The following is a 20,612-nucleotide window of genomic DNA, read 5'->3' as shown; positions in this document are numbered from 1 at the left end:
ATAATGTAGCAACGAGTCAGGGGTAAAAGGAACATGTCACTGAACCGATGTGGAAATCTTGATTTGCAAAGCTGAGTTGCTCTAACACTAACAACTGGTGGGACCGTTGTAACACAGAGGTCACTGTTCTCACTTCTCACAGCCTTCGCTCCCTCTCACACTGACCCCCGACATATTTCTGCAGCTTAATCATAACTCAAACCAACATTAAAAGGCCTCAAGTTCTGAATCACTCAGCTCCTGTGGTGTTAGCTTAGCCTGAGGTGGCATGATTTACCACACGCCCCGGGGGGACGTGTGAGATGTGGCGTGTTGACTCAGTCCTACTAGTTGCTAAAGCACTACACATACCCTGACCTCCATAACTCTGGATGTCCTCACCTGCCTTTAATACGGCCAGAGTGTTGACTTAACCTGAGGCCAAGAGTCTGAGGCACTGCAGCATGAGTCCCCAAATTATCAGAATGACCACAGCTTGATTTATTTGAGCATTACTCTGAAATATTTTGTCTGCCCTTTCCCATAATCCCTGTCTGCCCCATGTCTCCAGCAAAGACTCCTTAAGTATGCAAACACCAAGAGATATGACCTACAATTTAAGGAACGTGGCAGCTGTTTGCTTTTGTTAAAGATCACTCGAGTTTCCCCTCACCTGAAAGCGAGTCCTCTCAGCAGCGTATTTCTGGTAGTGCGCCATAGCCTGCAGCACCTTCTTGTGTCCGTCGGGGACCAGACACACGGCCCCGAGAATCTCTAGCACCGCCACTTTGGTCTTGACGTTCTCCGTCCGCAGGCTCTGTGAGATGGTGTTGATGCTCTGCGGGTGGGCCAGGACGTGCGCACGGCCCTGCGAGTTGTTCATCAGGGCCTTGATACAGCCGATGATGGACGTGTGGACGCGACTTTCTGATGTCTCGTAGTCCATACTGCGCAGGAAGTTGAGGAGGCAAGTGAGGCCGTCCAGCTCGATGAAGCGTGTGACAAACCTGGAGGAGGAGGAGAGAAAAAACACAGATTTAGACAAGTATAATAGAGGGTAAAGTGGCATAAAGGACAGCTCAAAGTGTCAAAATACAGTTGAGAGGAGAAGCATTGCTGCAGATGGTAGAGAGTGAACAGCAAGCTCATGGATGCTTCATGATTAACCCTGCAAAGCACCATACATTATATATACAAGGCCCTTTTTATTAAAATAGAAGCCTATGTATATGCATTCTTTAAAGTAAAAGTAGCAACACCAGATTGTTAAACTGTTCCATAACAAGTAAAAGAGCAGCATTTAAATCATTGCTTAAATCTAAAGTATCAGCAAAATCTACTTTAAGTGAAACAACTCATGCAGAAAAACAACCCCTGCATGTCTTACAGTATACTGTATGCAAAAGTATCACAGTAAAACTAAAAGTTGGTCAAGTTGGACCTAATTTTAAATACAATGTGTCATATTTTAAAAGGCAATTGAATGTTTGTGTGTAAAATAGCTGTAGCGGAGTAAAAAGGACAATACTTCCTTCTGAAATGTAGTTGAAGTATAAAGCAGCATAACATGGAAAGACTAAAGTTGAATCCAAGTACTTTAAAATTATACATAAGCATATTACTTAAGTGAATGTATTTAGTTACTTTCCACCACTAGTATTGATTGAAAAAAGTCCACATCAGCAGAAAAATCATGAAATGCCGCCGGACAAGAACAGCTTATTATCACGTGAAAACTTTCACACCCCAAGTTCAGCCAGTCTCCTAGCAGACAACCCTCATTAGCTGCTCTAATTATAACGCAGCGAGTCATTAACCTCTCTGGGAGAGAAGCGGACTCACTAGAATGACAGGCAGGACATGTAAACATTGAGGGATGTCACAGCTAGTGAGTGAGCGCACTGTGGGCTGTATTGTAAATGACCTTCCCACTCACTGAGATTCCTGATAGGCCTCATAAATTATTTCAAACAAACGAGCGCTTGTAAGAGGAGGAGAGAGAAGGAGACAAAGGGAGGAAAAGAGGACAAGGAGAGGAGGAGAAAAGAAGGATGGAGTCAGAAAGCGAAAGGGACAATGAGGGAAGAGGGAGAGAGGGGCTGAGAGGGGAGATTTATTGCTACTCATTGTAACAGATACATTGTTTTGACACTGTCAAAAGGACGCAATCCAAGTTCCATCCCCTCCCACTGCTGTCTTGGCTCGGGCAGGCGTGGAAAAAACAAAAAAAAAAAGTAAATCATCCAATTATTATCCTATACGTTGAGGCGAGGGTTCTTTCCTCTCATCACACACAATCAATCCCAGATTTCCAGCAAATATACATGCATACATAAGCACACACACACACACACAGGCTTTACCTGGCATGACCAGATTCTCTCAAAAGATATATAATCCTCTGATCTCCAGCAGCGCCTGGATGAGATCAAGAGGATCATACTACATGCATGCATGCATACAGTCGGCCTTCTCTGACAATGCATTGAAATCACAGAAGAGCGCGCGCACACACACAGCCTTTCAGCAGACAATGTGCTTCTTGTTTTAGCACAGACGCCGCAGTCTCGGCCTCTCCGCTCGACACCAAGGTGGCGAGGAAGAAATCCAATATATTAGATATGGCTTGATTCAGATGTAAGACAGACACTGGAGCTAGAGCAAGGCGGAACTGATCCAACTGTTAAAGTTACATATCTTGTATCAGTGACAAGCGTTTGGCTGGCAGAGGAGCAAGCAATAGCCGGTACGCCTGTCCGTGAATTGCAGGGCCACCTCAGAGAGAGACATTTCATACTGGAGGAGAAATTAAGCTGAACATCCCGGTGATGAATGTATGGAAAGCAGAGGGTGAGAGATGTTGTTCTTGGAGTCTGGGTTCAAAAGGGTGGACGGGATTCAAGGCTTCGCTTCGCTCTGCTGGTTTGCCGACAGCTTGCCAGAAACACGCACACACACACACACACGCACGCGCACAAGCACAAGCACAAGCACACACCCCATAACCCTACAGTGTGTGCTAGCGCATGCATAGGGGAAGTGGGAAGACAGACGCATGCACGCACACAAAAATTTAATCCTCTGTACTCTCAACAAAACCGTGTAGTAAGCTGACATCCAACTACTCTCTCTCTCTCTCTCTCTCTCTCCTCTCTCCTCTCTGTCCCTCCCCCCTCCTCCCCCATCTTTCATTTTCTCCTCAGCGAGCACTTGAATCAATGGATCCCATCTCCTCTGACTTCGGAGTCTCCTCTTGTCTTCTCCTATCCGCTGACATTCACGCTCAGCCGAGTGGCGTGCAGGGCCCCCCCGCCCCCCCTTTTTTTTTTTTTTTTTTTTTTTTCCTTTTTTTTCTTTTTTGGAACAACCGCTGCATACTTGAAAACCCGCCGGGGTTGCGTTCAAGACAGCAAGAGCTAGACAACTGCTGCATACGATATGAGCTCAGGCAGAGCCGAACAATACCGAGGCCTAGCCAACCACACACACACACACACACACACACGTACATACATAAAGTTCTTGTCAGACAGACAAAAGAAGAAGAAGTGAAGGAATATAACTCGGAATTGGACAAGACTAAACAAAAGTGACAGTGGAGCAAAAAAAAAATGAGTGCAGTGTGTGTTGAATCGGGGCAGAGGAGGGTCAAAAGTAATGTTAGGTTTGCTGCAGACTAAGAATTAAATACAACTTTGAGATATTAACTTTTTTTGACATTATTAAAGGATTGCCAATGTTTCCACTTAGCAGCCTTTAAAAAACATTTAGGGTCATGTAATTTGTGCAGAGACTTACTATAGTGGCATTGATCTAAAAAGCGTAAAACCCCTCAACCAGGGCAGACAATACTCTAAATGAGCAAGACAGAGTGGAAAACTAATCCAGATGCTCAAAACTTCTCTTTTGAACAGTCTGGACTTTTCAAGGTTTTAGCTGCACAGGCGCAACATTCTGCCTTTTTGAACTGCGAGTGACCCGTGTATGGCAGACAGTCGGTGGAGAGTTCACTCCTGCCTCAAAGCCTAACCGCACGAACTTATCAAAGCGCAACACTTCCACACACACACACTCTAGCGGTCATGTGCTCTCCGCATCTCTTCCGTCCTTCATTTAATCACCACGTTCGCACACACTTAACATCTCTTTCAAAACACCCACTCACCTTCCCCCCAGGAACAAGGACACACATACACACGCGCACACACACACACACACACACGTCTTGTTCTACTATAAAAGGGCCAGAACGCGGACAAGCGCCGAGGAGTGTTTCTTCAGAGGTGCTGAGGTGTGTGAAAAGTCATACGATACCACTACGGCTCTCGCTCAAATAAATTTTACTTGATGTGAGGCCCGGTGTGTAACGGTGCTAAACTGAGGGCTGAACAAAGGGCAACACACATAAAACCCACACACACACACATACACAGATCACGATAAAACCCCTGGACGAGGTGCACGTGTGTAATGTGTAGTATATCATGACATGCAGGGAATGGCTGTTATGGACTAGGTTTATCTGCAAATCCACAGGGAGCAGTCTATGTGTGTGTGTGTGTGTGTGTGTGTGTGTGTGTGTGTGTGTGTGTGTGTGGGGTTAGGCCATGTGTTCATAATGGCTCATGTGACTTGTTGATGAAGCCACACACACACACACACACACACAAACAAATCAAATATCTAATACACATAATTTGGGCTCTTTGTATGTGTGTATGTGGCTTAAAGCAGCACCAAAGACCATGTATGTTACATATAAAGCCAAACGTATTGGGGATCAAAGAGAGGGCAGCATATAGTATAACCCATGTGCTTCACCCCCCCTCCCCCCTTTCTTCCACTCTCCGTCTGTTTATTGCCATTCCAACACAAATCTCCTTCCCTCTTTAAACCTGCCTGTATCTACTCACCTGGCCTCTTGTTTCTCTCCATTTCCCCCCCTAAATGCTACTGTAAGTACCGAGATGTGAGAAATCTGCGCTCTGAGAGAAGCAAAAACAAAGTTCCATCCAAGACTCTTTAAAGGTGTTATACTCCGCTCCCCCACTAATGTATTTGGTAATATGTGCAAACAGATATAAAGTTCAATCTGTGTTAAGCGGAACTTTTGAGAGATCCGGCAGCAAAATGTTTTGAAGGATAATATTTGCATGTGGTGGTAGCGAATCGTCCAAAGGGCTATTGACACAGGCGCTCTTCTGAGGAGCAGGGGGGGTGTGGGGGTGGGGGTGTGTGTGGGGGCAGCTATAGTTGACTCGAGTCAATATTCTTGCTGGAAGAGCTTTGCAGAAACAATGTCCAGAGAGCTGTCCTGGAAAGGCTTGCGATGCTCTACTGACATGAGCCTGGGACTGCAGTGCATTCTGGGCCAGGATGGCCTCAATGACCTCCAGGAAAGCTTCATTTCCTGTCCTCCTGCAGTTATTTCGCCACGGAAATGACAGAAATGACTGAGGAGCGTCATGTTTTACATGCAAGAATGCACAGACACTATTCTCATCAACATCAGCGCTTATGTAACCGTGTAGTTACAACACCGCCGAGTCCCTGCGAGAGAGTTTATTGAAATACTTGGAAGCTAAATTGAAATAGTCTGTGCATATTTGATTTGACTGCAGTCGATTAGCAGTTTGAATATTAGCCCTCCCATGCCTACTTTGGTTGAGATTCTGCAGTGTGTGTGAGTAAACACACAACGCCAGCATGATGGTTCAAGCTCCATTGCACAGCTGGTAAACAAAGCAATAACTGCTACCAGAGAAAATGAGATAAGCTGTAAATGTGAGTACAAGAGAAATGATCTGCCAATTTTCAAAATGTCTCCTTTTTTATGGCTGTTTATAATCAATCACATTTATATTTGAAATAAGACATCTGGGCCATTAAAGTGGTTTAACGATTGTAACTATCAAAAACAATTTCTGATAAACAGTGAATGAGGTACAGCATCACTCACAGAGAGAGAGTGGACCTGCCTGCTGTCTCCTCTCAGCTACGGAGTCATTTACTTGATGCAACCCAGTTGTTCTCTAAGTGCTGTGATTTCATTGTTGTTGCACCATCTCATAATTTCCTACATTACCCATAATGCTTTTGAGATTTCAAAGGGGAGGGCATAATGACGATACGGACGTTTACAAGTAGAAAGTTAACTCCTTTATTTTTTTACATGCAGCTGCAATGAAAATGTGAAAAAACACAGAGGAGACAACAAGGTACAACACCAAAACTGTTCAAACTTAATGTTTGAGATTTATGAACATGTATATTTTCTTTTCAATGCAGGAGGTCTCCAGATTATTAAAGGAATACTAAAGAAAGGATAGTTTTCTTACACCAAAAGATGTCTTCTGTCTTTTCTCAAATTCTTGCTTTTTTCTTGAGAAATACTGGATAGATTTACGGAGGGAGGCGCCCATCCAACTTTTACTCTCCCCATACGGATTCTGATATCTCAACTCTGGGTTATCTGTCAATACTCAGTTCTGATCCAACACCGGGATTCTCTTGGCTGTATAAATCACAGTCAGCAGTCTGCAATGAATGATTGCGGAAACAGAAAAAAAAAACTGAAAAAACTGTATTTAATGTGCATCTGTCAGTGCATGGTCAATACTCAATCCACTTTATAATGTCAGGATCTGTGCCAACACTGATTAGATTGATACATCCCTACTTTTACCTCTTCAGGACTCTTAAAATCCTTCAAATGAAACAATCTGAGGAGATTAAATCCCATTTTGCTTGAACTGGCAACATCTCAGGTCCATGCAATTGCTATAAACTGCAATAAAAAAGATAAAATTAACTTTGAGTGTGTGGGATAAATTAAATTAGGGCTGCAACTAACAATTATTTTCATTATCGATTAATTAAGTATAACTTTAAGGGGTCTCAAGCTAAAAAAGGCACCACTACAGTTTGAAACAGTCAACACTAAGCAGACATTTTCAACTCGTGGGATGGTGCTGAAGTTGGCACAGCGAAGGAAATGAACACCTTCAAATTATTTTGTCGCCATGTCCGTATCACACTCCATGTCCACCACAGTCGCGCACAGCAGAGAGCACAGCCAAAACATGTCACCTTGCAAATTTCAATGGCTTATAATCAGCCCTGTAAGTGAAAGTGACAACAGTGGGTGGCTTGCTGACAATGTGCTCCTTTTGTGCGCTCTGCCTGGCACCCCGCATGCCCACCATGTGTTTGCGTCCTGTGGCCCTGCAGAGGGAACTGTGAGGGCACAAGGGCACCTCTTCACGCCACAACCCAGCTGCCTCTCTGAAATGCCACAGCGAAGGAGGGAGGGAGGGCCGTTTCAGGCGAACGCAGTCGTGAATCAAAGCTGAATACAGACACAGGCACCCGCGTCTCACAAAACGCTGCCATAAAAGCATACAGTATACACAGATGTGACACATAAAGAGTGAAGCTGATGGCCATATTAAAGCAAACTGTTCCCCCAGACATCTTAGCTGTCAAGCACAAAGCCATCTTTTTGTCTTAGCCACCCATTTGTCACAAAGGCGAGACTTGGCGGGATGTTAACGCACTGGCCAGGCTTTCCCCTGAACACTGATATACTGTGGGACACACCTGCTACCCACATCAATGCTACAGTACTTCAAATATCTGTGTATTAATGAGCAATAACTCAACGTGTTAACAGCATAAGCACAGGCTGAATAGTGGAGATTGAGTCATTATAATGACTTTGATGAGGTGGTACACTTGAATATAACGTTTAGAGTGAATGAGTGAAAAAGAGAGACACAGAGTGTGTCAGGAACTACTTCAGTATTCACCTTAACTATATGAAAATGCGCTAGATATTTATCCTCTGTTACCACATTCTGTCAAAATCCACCCAACAATGTTTTGATCATATTTGCAGTTTGAACCGTTCAAACCGCGTTATGTTAAAACAAGTCGCTTGAGAAAAAGCGAGCTACTGTACGCCTCATTAAAGTCAGAATCCCGAGAAATGTTGCTGCTACTTGGTCTTCGGTTCTTACTTAAGTCTAATTATTTATTGATCGTGTTTTTTGATTGTGCATAATTATCCTGAAGTGATTCGCAACCAAATGAGCAACATGCAGAAAACTGTCATCTCAAATAAGGAAAAGCAGTCACACACTTGTGCTGCTCCTGCTCCTCTGTTATTTAATTATTCAATACAGTTTCTGCACTCACCGCTTTCATCCGGGTTACCCATAAAAGAGAGTAAGCGTTACCTACACGGGCCCATTTCATCACTGAAAGTCATTAAATGTGCCTTTTCTGGATACTTCATACATGCTTTACTGTGATTTTAGGTGATGACAAACAATGAATTATGCATATGACTTTCACAAGAAATGATTCTACTGTTTTAGAGTTTTATTTCCTGACTGTGAACGTCTGAAATAGTTTTCATAGTTCAGTTCCACTGGGCGCACATGCCACGTTTATTGTCCCCGACTGGAACGAGTCAGAGAGCAGTGGTGGTAAATCAGAATTAATGAGAGTGTCCCCAATTTTTCTCCCTCATATATATATATACACAACTCAAGGGGGTTCCTGGAACAAATGGGATTTTTGCTATTACTTTTAAGGACAGGGTCATATTTTTTTATATTTTTTTAATGAAATGGTAAATCGTTAATTTACTGAGAACATTTGGTATACTCTGTCATCACCTTATTCGTTCTTTAAATATTCACAGTTAATCTCAGAGTGTCCCAGTAGCCTACTGGTCAGGGACTCTCCGAACATTTCCTGTCTGTCTCTACTATAGAGAACAAAGCTGATGTCTTGATTTCAAGCAAATATCCTTGAAAACAACCTTTTGCTGCAACTTTATTAATAGTTAATAAGAACATACTCTTTTTTTTTTTTAAGTGTTCCATATATCTAAAACACTAACCATAACATCATCCACTTCCACAGTAAATCTAACATGTTTAGACTCAACTCTTTATTACTCTACATAGCACAGAAATCAAATCATTCATCCCTTATACCTGCACACAGACACAGTCATCTATGAACCTTTTCCAAAGTAGTTATGAACTAAGGACTATCAGAATTCATTTCAAACATATTAAGGATCATCAAAAGCAATACGTTCTCTCAGTATGAACATTTGTGTTATATCTTCTGATATCTTGCTTCATTTTTTGATTAGACTTTTGATTTGATGTGACTTTGTGTGTATACAGTAAATATCGCAAGAGAATGTAGCTATGCATGAATAAGAATGTAGGAGTAAGGTTTTTAATGACCAGAAGGAGCAACACTCATCTTTTACTCACTGGCCAACTTCCTCCCTTTTGTCTAGACTCTTAGAGCTGCTCACTTGCTTTATTCCCAGTCATAGTGGTTTGGATACTCACACATGCACACATTAAAATACAAACATGCATGCACACACTTGGCCTACAAACACACATACACACATGCACACACAAAACCCAGACATGACCCAGACACTAAGACTGCCCTGAGTTTTTGTCACTCTGCACATTAAGTCTGTCACTTCATAGCTCCCCTTGAGAAAACTCAACACCCCCACTTTGGTCCAGACCACTGCATCATATAACTGGCACAAGTTGATGGACAGCTCCAAAGGAGCTGCTGACGGGGACAGGGAGGTGGTTTGTATTAGTGGGCTGCCCAACGTCCTTGAATGTTTCTTTGTGGCCGATGAGTGAGGTCTAACAGCTGCTGATGACCATGTCAAGGGAAGAGAAACTAGGAGATCTAAAAATATCTTTGATTGGTTGTATTTCAATTAAAAGTAATTAAACAGGCTCCTTTTAGTGTGCCGTGACAAGAGACAGACTTCATAGAAAGTAAATCTTTCCTGTGGCATGTTACATTATTAACTGTAGTAAATATGCGTAGTGTTATATCAACAAGTCAAATAGGAGGAATGCATGACAGAGGCCAGGCAAGCAATGCAGAGCTCTGTGCTGTCTGCAGCAGAGGGAGAGGTCATGGTTTAGATGGACGGAGAGATTTACTTACCTCATTGGCTGAGTCCGAAGCGCTGTCTTCAGGTCTTCCACCACCTTGTTCCTCATTTCCATTTCCTCCTCATCAAAGGCAAATAGGGTCTGCATCTACAAAAATGGTGAGAAAATAATGGAAAAACAACTGATTGATATTGTTTTTGGCTTTAGCAGGTGCCAGTGGACAAGTTACCTTCTGGCATAAATTCTGTATTTTTCACTTTTAATTAAGAGCTTTTCTTTATTTGTACTTGGTCATCACAAGAATGTTAATCTTAATTTGGCAGCGAGACAGCAGTGGAACATATGCCACCTCTACACAAGTAAATGTGTTTGTTGCAATTAGCTGTTGCAGCACAGCACATATAATCAAAGCCTCATTAGTAGGCATATGTCAGGCACCACAAATCAAACAGATCATGTGTAATTTTCTCCCTTTTCATTTTAAAGAACAGTTTGAAGCTATACAACATGCCAAAATAAGTCATGCAGGCAATTAGCTCCAATCAAGCTTACAACAAATAGGACAAATCATAAAAAAACACTTAGACCAGTGGTAGTGTTAATGCATTTCTGCATCACTTAAAGGCTCCCTTCAGTGACATCAAAGGGCTGCTGTGCTCCCATTAGTCAGGACCACAGGGCTTCTGTTTAGCCTCTCCAGGCTTTTTCCATGGCAGTTCCCTGCCAAGTGCTAAGGTTCAAACAGTGTGTGTGTTAGCAGTGGAGTACGCTAGTGAAAGTGGCTGCCCATTAATTTGCCTGAAAAAGATATTTGCTTAAATGTGACCCTGTTTTTCAACCCTTAAAAAGGGCAGATAGGTCAAAGTTGGGTGCAAATATTCCATGGCAAGAAATGACTTTCTTGCCATAATATCCACACAGCTAACTGCAGCTACCCCATGTTTGACTACCTAACAACAGCTCCGGTCTGTCCAGTGTGTGAGTGTTTAATCTAGAAACAGTGCAGTCAAAACATCCATCATGTCGACTTAGCCTCAAGTCCAGATGGTTCAGACACCCTGTGCCAAGAAGTAAAGGCTTTGGCTCCTGTTTCTCTAAACGAATATGTTCATAGTCAATGGGAAGTTGGACACAACAAGTGTTGGGGAGAGTGAATGATATGGTCGTGCTGTGAGCCAGTTCACCATGTCAATGAGTCTAGCCAAATGGCTCCTTCCTACATCTGCTATTTGTAAGCTCATTCTAACCTGTGGCCAACATGCACATAAGGATACTATTATAGCCAGTTGGTAAACCAGCAGAAGGTACTTCTCTAAATCCTTATTATGGGAAGTGCCCCCCAGAGCCAGAACTATGCCTTCAAGCTAGTCGTCAGTGCGTTGTTAACTGAGTGAGTGATGACTGCAGCTCATCAAAACCTTAATGTGGACCATGTGAGTCACTGATGCGCCAAGTAAAAAAGTATTTGTTCAATAAAAACGAAGGCAAACAACATTATTTTAACTAAAACAACCAGGCAAAGTGAGACAGGGGCACTAAACCTAATTAAGCTAACCAAATGCTAGCTGAAAGTTAGCTATTATTCTGTTGTTCAAATAAAGCTAGAAAATAAAAACTATAATTGGTCTTTACTGCTCTGTCATGTCATCCAGCAACACTCACTAAAATGTTTTTGCTTTTAAGTATTCATCAACAGAGTTTCTAATTTTGTGGTTGTGAAGATGCAAGTCAGCGATAGCTGAGTTCTGGGTGATTCTTCACATCAATAGTCGTATCTACCTTAAAGGTCTTTTCTCTTCTCGTCTATCGGCAGACATCCCTGTCCAGGTGGGATCTCTGAGACTCAACACACTAGCTTAGACACAGCAGGACTACAGAAACTCTTGTCAGAGTCACGAGGACGTTTGAATTATAACTCAGTGGCCAACCAACAACCTCAGGACTCTGACACGGTTTTATGAATGAACATCAAGACGCTGGTTGTACAATAATCTCTCCGGGCGGCATAGCGAAAATGAGCTCATCCAATAACTCAGCTACTGTGGAAGGGCTGTCCCTGGTGAGCCCGCCTGGGAGCCAAGACATGAAGTCATGGACGAGCAGAGCACCTCCAAACTTTAAAATGTTCTCTTGTCAAAATGCAGTCTGGAGCACTGTGGTGGAGAAAATGGAAGACTGATAGTGGTAGTGAAAAAAAATGATTCAGGAAGGGGAGGAAATTGGTTGGAGCTATGGTGAATAAGGGAGGCTCTACTAAAGTGGAGCTGGAACAAGAGACTGCTTGTGCAAAAAAGGGGAATGGAGAATAAAAATATCCTTCCAGACAAGTTACTTAATATAGTATAGAGTCATAAAATCTTAATCATCTTTGTGCAAGCAAAACCAATTCTGCCAGTGATGTAATCATTTCAGTTGCTTCAAAAGGTGAATAATCTTCTTATCAAAATTTTCTTGAAAGATTTTTCTCCAATATTAGTGCAACTAATGGCACTAACACTCTCTAGAAAGTGGAAATACCTCCTCACACTAACACAATTTAATCTTGTTTTAAGAAAATATCAACATTTTAAGACTCTATATACAATAAACTATACAGAAAAAGCTTGCAAAGTCTTGTATTTTTGCAGTAGATATAGTAAAAAAGAAAAGAAAAGGCTGAAACAACTCTGACAGCGTGTCTGACACCTAATAGCACAGAGGCACCTCTACAGCCCTGGTGGATTTAAAATTCTTGGCAACACACAAATCAGTTCTTTCTCTCGACTACATGTAAAATACTGTGTATGTGTGCGTGAGTGCGTGTTGTCTGAGTCTTTAAGAGAATGACAGTAAAATTGTTTCTCCAGACTTCAACAGTAAGCTCAGGTACCGACACACAGTTCAGAACTAGCTCATTCTTGTCCCCTGAGTGGAGCCAGTAAACAAAAACAGCTGTAAAAATAGCAACCTTCGACATGGGTTGTTGCTACAGGCCTGTTTGCCAGAAAAACAAACATGGCAATAAACAGATATTAAATGCCATTACGTTTTGGCTCCATATTTATGGTGGTCTGCGTACGTTATGTTGAACAGTTTATCTGATCCATGCCCTGGAAAGACTTGTAAATGTATTAAATGTTGGTCTGCTTGGTTCGGTGGAGAAAAAACAAAACAACAACAACAACAACGAAAAAAACAAAACAAAAAAAACCCTCCAGTCCATTACTGATATAAGATGCTCTTACTGGAGTTGCACGACTTTGTCTCCAGCACTGACTGACTAGTCTCTAAATTTCATACCTACATGTCAGGCTTAAAGAGCCCCTCTTAAAACGTCATGTTTTATGATCTCCAAACATTTGGGAGCCAACTTGTCGTCCACATGAGGACTCGGGGGTGAGAGGTCAATGGCACACCGGTCAGTGGCTGAATGTACAATCAAATAACACAACTCGCATAACAGCGGTTATGTCTAAAATAATACTGAGATCATGGTGGATTACAGTTTTCTAATGATGTCATGTTGTTTTTATTGGCAGCCATACGGGCTAGAAATAATGAATATTGTCATCCTGGCTTCGCTCTGTGTTTCTGACAGTCATTCCCACTGACTGGACTGCTGAGTGTCTAAATGGCCTGTTTGTCATCACAGTGTGTGTGAACGCTGGGGTCACAGTGAAGGAATGTGGTCATGCGAATATAACAAGCAGTCAGCAGGGAGACGATAAAAAGGGAGCCAAGAGAGAAGTCTGAGAAAGAATGACTGAGTTAACAGTGACCTCTTAGGAGAGGTGGCCGGATGCTTGAAGTAAGCGGGGGATATTGTAATAGGACAACTAAAGTTGGCCAGGAACATCAATCATCAAGGAATTTCAATAGAGTGAAGAAGATTCTGGCTAAGAGCAGAGAATGAGTTTGACTTACAGCAGCCATGGAGTTGATGCGGTCAATGTAGTAGTCCGGCCAGCTTGTGGCCAGCTTGTTGGGGTCCTCTTGCTCCTGTGCATGAACACAAAGACAGATTGAGTCAAATGAACATTGATTTATGCCTTCAAAATATTACAGTATAGCTCTGCTGGTTGTACGTATGAGGATGTACGTTGTGTGTTGGACAGCCAGATGGCCTGACTGTCCAACACTTTTGTCCAGAGTGAGATATTTCAACTACTATTGGCTAGATTGGCAAGAAGCTTGGTATGGATACTCAGGGTCACCAGAGGATGATTCCTAATGATTTTGGTGATGTCCTGACCTTTCCTGTAGCACTTAAAAAGGTCAAAACAACAGCAACACATGTAATATTAAAAACAACGTTATTGTCAGACCAGTGCATTTTGGCTTGCGGCCTTCATCCAGGTCAAACTTAAAACACTTTACAAAGAACATTTGAATGTTTTTTTGGCACAGTTCTGGCAACAAGCCAAAATGTGTTGGTCTTTAAGATGCTTTACCTTCTCCATACACCTTGCAAGTAGGTGCATTACTTTCCTTTATCACTACCATCAGGTCAAAACTGCTCCTTGACTGAGACTTTAAGTAATCCTAATGTTTATGGTGACCCTGTGACCTTTCCATAAGCCGGACCATCAGGCCACATCTTCTATGTATGAAAGAGATCAAAATCTAATGACTGCTAGGAAATTCACTGAGAATATTTATGTCCTCCAGATGATAAACCCCTTTTTCATTTGGGATTCTATGTGAATTTTCCTCTCATGCAACCCTCAGGACAAACTATATTTTTAAACCCACCACTGAAAAGGTTCTTAAAGCAGCAAAAGCATCAGGATGTTGGTCATAATGGTAGGATGTGACAACAAAGCAACCTCTACAGGCTGCTAGTGGGGTCTTAACTTTTTGTCTTGTTAGAACACAAACATTCTGTACAAGACTATGAAACTAATCTTGTAGAGAATTGATGTTGTACTCCTTTTCACTCTACTTTCACACTCATAGTTTCATCCTTCTACTTTCCACCTCAGCTCCTTACCTCATCATCCACAGGAAAGCTAAAACTATGAGGTTGTCCAGTCCATAATGGGGTCACAACATCTCAGACTATTCACTTGTCTTAGCTTTTATTACACAGGGAAAGAGAGAGAGGAGAACTGCCTCGAGGAACGAAGTGCACTCCACAATAGTTTTCAAATAGCTCTGTCTGAGATCAATTTGTCCTGGCCAATCCGAGGAAGCGTGATGCCACGAGCAACCAAGGCACAGGGGAATACAGAGACCATGTTCCTCGTTCACATCTGGTCTTGTTTAGCCTGGGCTTAGAGCACTGGTGGAAAGCTGTTGTTGTTCTTGTTACTGTGTGCACGTCAATGAGAGTTGGAAACTCAAATAAGAGCCACATTAAGGCACAATTGGAGAGTTCTATAAGATAAGAGCTGTAGTAATTCTTTGCCAACGCTTTAAATGTATTTGAAATCTCAACATATGTCAGAAATTTAACTTCTAATGCAGACATTTTTTTTTTTTTGCAAATACAAAAAATGTCTCTTTTTTTATTATAAATATGGTGGGAGGGGCAGGGCCTTCAATGACCTCAGGGCTCCAATGACTGTGTTTTCTGTGCATGTAAGGACTGTGTATGACAATATTTTGAGTGTTAATGCCATATCACAGCACTTTTGGTATTTCAGAGGTTCAGACCCCCTTTCTACAGACCACTATAAAAGAAGCAAAACACCTCATGGCAGTACATCTGCTTAGAAAAATAAGCATAGTACAATAGTTATCATAATAAAGCTCTGCCAACAGTTCATTTGAGAGACTGACAGTTATACTATGTTGAACGCGTCAGGGGCAAACTAAGCTCTCTGATACCTTATAAAATTCTTTAACTACCTCATTTACTGCGAGGGCATTCATGCTGCAACAAGAGCTCATCACTTCTGTCTGCGCTCACTCTCTGATATGTGGAAATCAATATTTTATGCCACTCAATCCCTTCATTTCGAAAATGTCGCCTCAATATTTGCATGGTGGCACAACACAGCCGAAAGCTGATGACCTTTACTGTTGATTAAGCCAGACAAACTCCATTCTGGCACCAGCCTGAATTGATTTTCCCCAGACATAAAATCCTCTCATTACCTCCAGTGACCCAATGAACTACAAGTCTGGAAAATAAAAATGAGCTGCAGAAGCAAATGCACTAATTTATGAATCATATCCCCTCAAGAAGCTCCGCTGAAGATTTTTGGGGTTTGAGTAGGTTTGGTCAATGTGGATTTTAGTCTTTGTAATGACCGTCGTTTCTGATTTGGCAGTTTTTGAGCTCAAGCTAAAGAGCTGAAATAAAGCTAAAACAATAGAACTCACTGTACTTCTCATAGTGTGTTTTCGAGCTGGCCGTCGTTTTCCTTACTATACTGCTGACACGCTCAGGACGTGATGCCAGACAGATCCTGACGCTGAGATTAACAACTTAACTGCCTCTCTCTGGCCCTTACAGCCGCCGACACGCCCTCAAAAAAACATGTTGAGTCCGATGCAACATTTACTCTGGCAGTTTCACGAGCCAGAGTAAAGTGCTGTAATTTTCGTCTTGTTTTGGGACAAATGATTACAACACAAAGTTTGTTTTGGGGGTTCTAGTCATATCAGACCGTACACTTCCTGAATATTTGCCCTTTTCATGGAATTTTCTGAAAGGTGAAGTGATGGTAGGTTTGTTCTTGTGTGCTGCTTTCTTGATCAAATCATTCTCTGAGTTAATCACAGTTGATGACTGGTATTAAAAATCTTGTGATAAGAAGCCAGACTCTATAGAGTGGAGCCTGGTTCCAAAAAAAAGTGCAAGAAGTGCAAACAACAGGCCTTGGATGTGAATGGAAAATTTGCATTTGTCTACATGTGTACATATTTGTATGATTGCACTGCACACATCACATACACATACTGTATATAACGTATACATACTGGGTGCTGTTCTGTTATGGTCTTCTTCTGGGTGAAAACATTCAAGTCGTGTGCTCTGCTGCGACAGTTTAGGGTCAACCCCATAATTCTATTACAGCAATTACACACTTACACTACACTGTACATTCCTCACGTCTGGTGACATTAAATATGATTTACAACCTGCGTTGAAGCAGAGGAGGACAGGAATCCCCTGCAGTGTATCAGGTATATTTCTGTAAGGTGTTCCTCTTGTTACAACCATCTGTTGAGGGATATATTGTTTCTATAAAGACCCAAAGATCTGACCAAAGCCAGAGTTCAAGAATATTTCCCTGTGTGTTTGGCAGGCTATTGTGTTTGCAGAGGCACCTGCTGCAAGAGTAGATGAAATTACATATTTCAGCTCCCCTGCTGTCATACAACAAGCCATCTCAAAGATTTTAAACCTCCAAAAAGGGTTTACTGACAATGATAATTGAGCACACAGATTGGAAAAATCCTGTGCACACATACCTTTCAAGTCAAGGTTTTAGGAGCAACAGGGGGTAGAAAACCCAAATACCTCATTGGCCACAGTTAAACCCACAGTACTTTGAAGTGCCAGGGGAGGTTTGTACTGTTTGTTTGACTCTAAAACTTACTCTCAATCACATTTTCAATTTTGAGAAAGAGCACGGGAGGGAGGTAAAAATAAATAATGCTATAATTCAAGCTGCTGTGCTGATTCAAGATCCCTGCTAACTTCAACATGTGCTTGGTCACGACCCTATTGCACACATGCACACCCGTATTAGCGTGTTCTGCATAACAAAGATATGGGAACGACACATTTTCACACTCATGTGTTCCAGCCTTTGGGCTTTGGCAGCCAACTTGGCCCAGTCGCTCTTTCAAGTGTAGCCCAACTGTTCTGTGTTTCAGACAGGCAAGAATCTATACACTAGCTTTCAGTGACATGCTAACATGTTTCCCCCGAGGTCTCTAGTTTCTCTGGCAATTTGGGGTGCCGGTCGGGCTCCTCACACTCTGTTCCCATGTGCTCAGAGAGGCCCGGGGGGACCCTGCTTGTGAAGTGGTGACTCTCATGAGCTGCCCAAATCCATGACAGCACAGAGAAGCATAACAACACTATATATTCAAAGACCACTTCATAAACAAAGCAGAGGACTGTAAAAGGAAAAAAAAAACAGTATTTGGACTTGTCAAAGTTCACCGCTTTGTTTGCCAGTAATAAAATCTTGGAAATTTAATTTTGATGTTGTCAGTTCTTAGAGAGCACAAAGTTGTTAAGTTGTTAGCAAATTATGTACGCTACAAACTATTTCACAAGCAAACACCTTTGATATAGATGATATTACACAAAGACTCAGAAACATGCACTAGTACTTCCCAAAGACACACCGAGCTGCTTGTAAGACAGCACAGGTACTCACACAGAGACGCTCTCAATGGGCCAGAAATGTGCTTTTAGTGATTGTTAAAGCACTGCAAGCCGTCCTGTCTCTCCAGCTAAAATGCACAGAGCCCGACAGTAGCCTACGTAGCAGCGAGGTTAGAGAAATCCATATCAATGCTTTGATAAACGTGAATTTCATTTGTTTGCTTTTAAGTGTTGACAGCGCCACATACATTCATTAGTCAGTTTTTTTTTTTTTATGATGCTATTGGTATAGGTGCTATTTGTTTGTGTGCGGCACAGAACCGATGATTAAAGTCGGCACCAACGGCATGTGCCGCTTTGCATATTGAATTCACATGGAGTGAAAACCACAGCCAACCAGCACAAACTGGCACCATGCCAGTTGGGTAGTCACATCGTCACACACTGCGTAGCCTCACCTGATACAATGGTTTGCCTCCCCCAACCCCCAGCTCCTTCGTTGCATTTTTAAATATGCTGGGAGGGAGTGTCCTGGTAGAAATTGAGGGTGTACTTAATCTTAAATGATCTTGTTGGCAATGTTAAATGAGCGTGAGTTCCCAAACGAAACAAATAAGTGTTATACTGACTGGGGAAACACATGTAGACGTGTGATTTCTCTATAAACAAAAGCATTGAAATATGCTGATTTGTTGCACCAAATTCCTAACATTGTTATTCCTAGGTAGTGCAGTACAGTATGTAGCACATGGGCTATCCAGCATCCACAATAGCACTGTGTTACATCAAGACATTGGGGCGCACTAACTGTCATTTAAGGATATATAAGTCAACATATTCTCCATATTCTCTGCTCCAGCTGTCACCACAATATGTTCCATCCTGCGCAAAGAGGGGGGACTGTCCGACATTCCAAAGAGCCAATCTCTCCACGGGGAATATTTATCTATGGAAGCCGGGATATAAAGTCTCACCTAGAGAGGCAGGAAATGGACAGGATATTGAATTCTGGAAGATTATGTAACGCTTGCCGTTTGTTACAGGTAGCATAACATTACACAAGTTTTAGCACAAGCTGAAGCAAAAATTTTTGCCTGAGGTCACATTAGTTTAAGAGATGGGGATAAAGCACATGTGGCTAATTTGAAAACATAAGCTGCCGCCACTTCAGCAGAGAGCAATGTCTGGGTGTACATGATATCATCAGCCAGGTCGTGTTAAGCGTTCCATTAGCAGGATCTGAGATAAGCATGACATGTGGTCGGGTGATTTTGGAGAAAAAAAAACAACATACAGAAAATCCTCTTTTTAGGGAAATTTTGGACATTAAATCATGCGTCAATGCTAGTTTTGTCCCTGCTTTGACACTGATAAAAGGCCATATTGTAGGATCATGTCCTGACAACACAGTGTGTGTCAGTGCAGCGCTACTAATGGGAGTCAGGAGACCCTGTTTGGCTCCCAGCACTGAACGATTATCAGGAGTTATTAGATGTTACATCGTGTTCTCTACCTGGGGACTGCTGAACGCGATGTCTGCAAAAACAAGTATGTACACACACAGACAAACACACACAGACCAACAAGAATGCGGTATATTCTAAAAGTGATTACAACAGAAACACTAAACATGTATGTAATTCTCGGGCTTACCAAAATTAGGTCCACTCTCTCTCTCTCTCACACACACACTCACAGACACACACAGATACACACAGAGATAGACACCCAACACCGCTGGCTGTGGCTGAGATCAGAGGTGCAGATATGGTTGGCTTATGTAAAGCCTGAAGGCCTTGACAAGATGTTCTAGTTAGTCATGGTACACAGTGACCATATTTACACTAATTCCCTTACATCACTACTGACTGGTATTAGCCAGAGACTATAAGAGGACTACTGTCAAATAAATAAACTATCATTTTGAAAGAAAACCACTGAATTTGCTTTGCGGTGCTGTGGTGTAAATCATGCAAATATAACTCATATTCTGCAAGTATTCAACAACAATGTTCAAGTTGAATTAATCAGTATTTTTGTATTAACATTAAATCAAATGATGCATAATGTGAAGAGGGTATTTTGTTGTTACAAAGACTGAGCTTTTAGCCTCTTTTAACTCATTGTTTTGGTACAGCAGTCAAATTTAATTAACATTTTCAGCAAACAAGCTGTGATTAAATCACTGTACGCTACCAGCAACAACCAGCAGACAGTGACTACTGGGTAAGAAAGTCTACTAGCAGGCTAACGACACAAATATTTTTTCTCAGGATTCAAGAGAGAGATCAAACTGACGCTTAAAGTAGAGTGAATATTGGACTAATGTTCATCAGGTGGCCTTAAAATCAACTCCACCTGGATGTTTCATGTAGCTCTGTGTCTGCTGGTTGTTCAAGTGGCTA

The 20,612-nt window shown here is 42.0% G+C and overlaps 1 protein-coding gene across 3 annotated transcripts in view; it reads right to left on the bottom strand.

Moving 5' to 3' along the window:
• The window catches only part of daam2 (dishevelled associated activator of morphogenesis 2), a 99,302-nt gene that overhangs the window by 30,413 nt on the left and 48,277 nt on the right, over positions 1-20,612 (bottom strand). For all 3 annotated transcript variants that reach the window (XM_044374180.1, XM_044374178.1, XM_044374179.1), the window contains exons 4-6: positions 13,842-13,916; positions 9,991-10,085; positions 653-986 (exon numbers count right to left, since the gene is read on the bottom strand). In XM_044374180.1, the coding sequence (XP_044230115.1) occupies positions 653-986; positions 9,991-10,085; positions 13,842-13,916 (504 nt within the window). The remainder of the gene's footprint in view (positions 1-652; positions 987-9,990; positions 10,086-13,841; positions 13,917-20,612) is intronic.

The sequence above is a fragment of the Thunnus albacares genome, chromosome 15, assembly GCF_914725855.1.
Source record: "Thunnus albacares chromosome 15, fThuAlb1.1, whole genome shotgun sequence".
In the NCBI taxonomy this organism is placed as follows: Eukaryota; Metazoa; Chordata; class Actinopteri; order Scombriformes; family Scombridae; genus Thunnus; species Thunnus albacares.
Note: the sequence above shows the minus strand (reverse complement) of the source record. Positions and strands in the feature narration are given on the sequence as shown.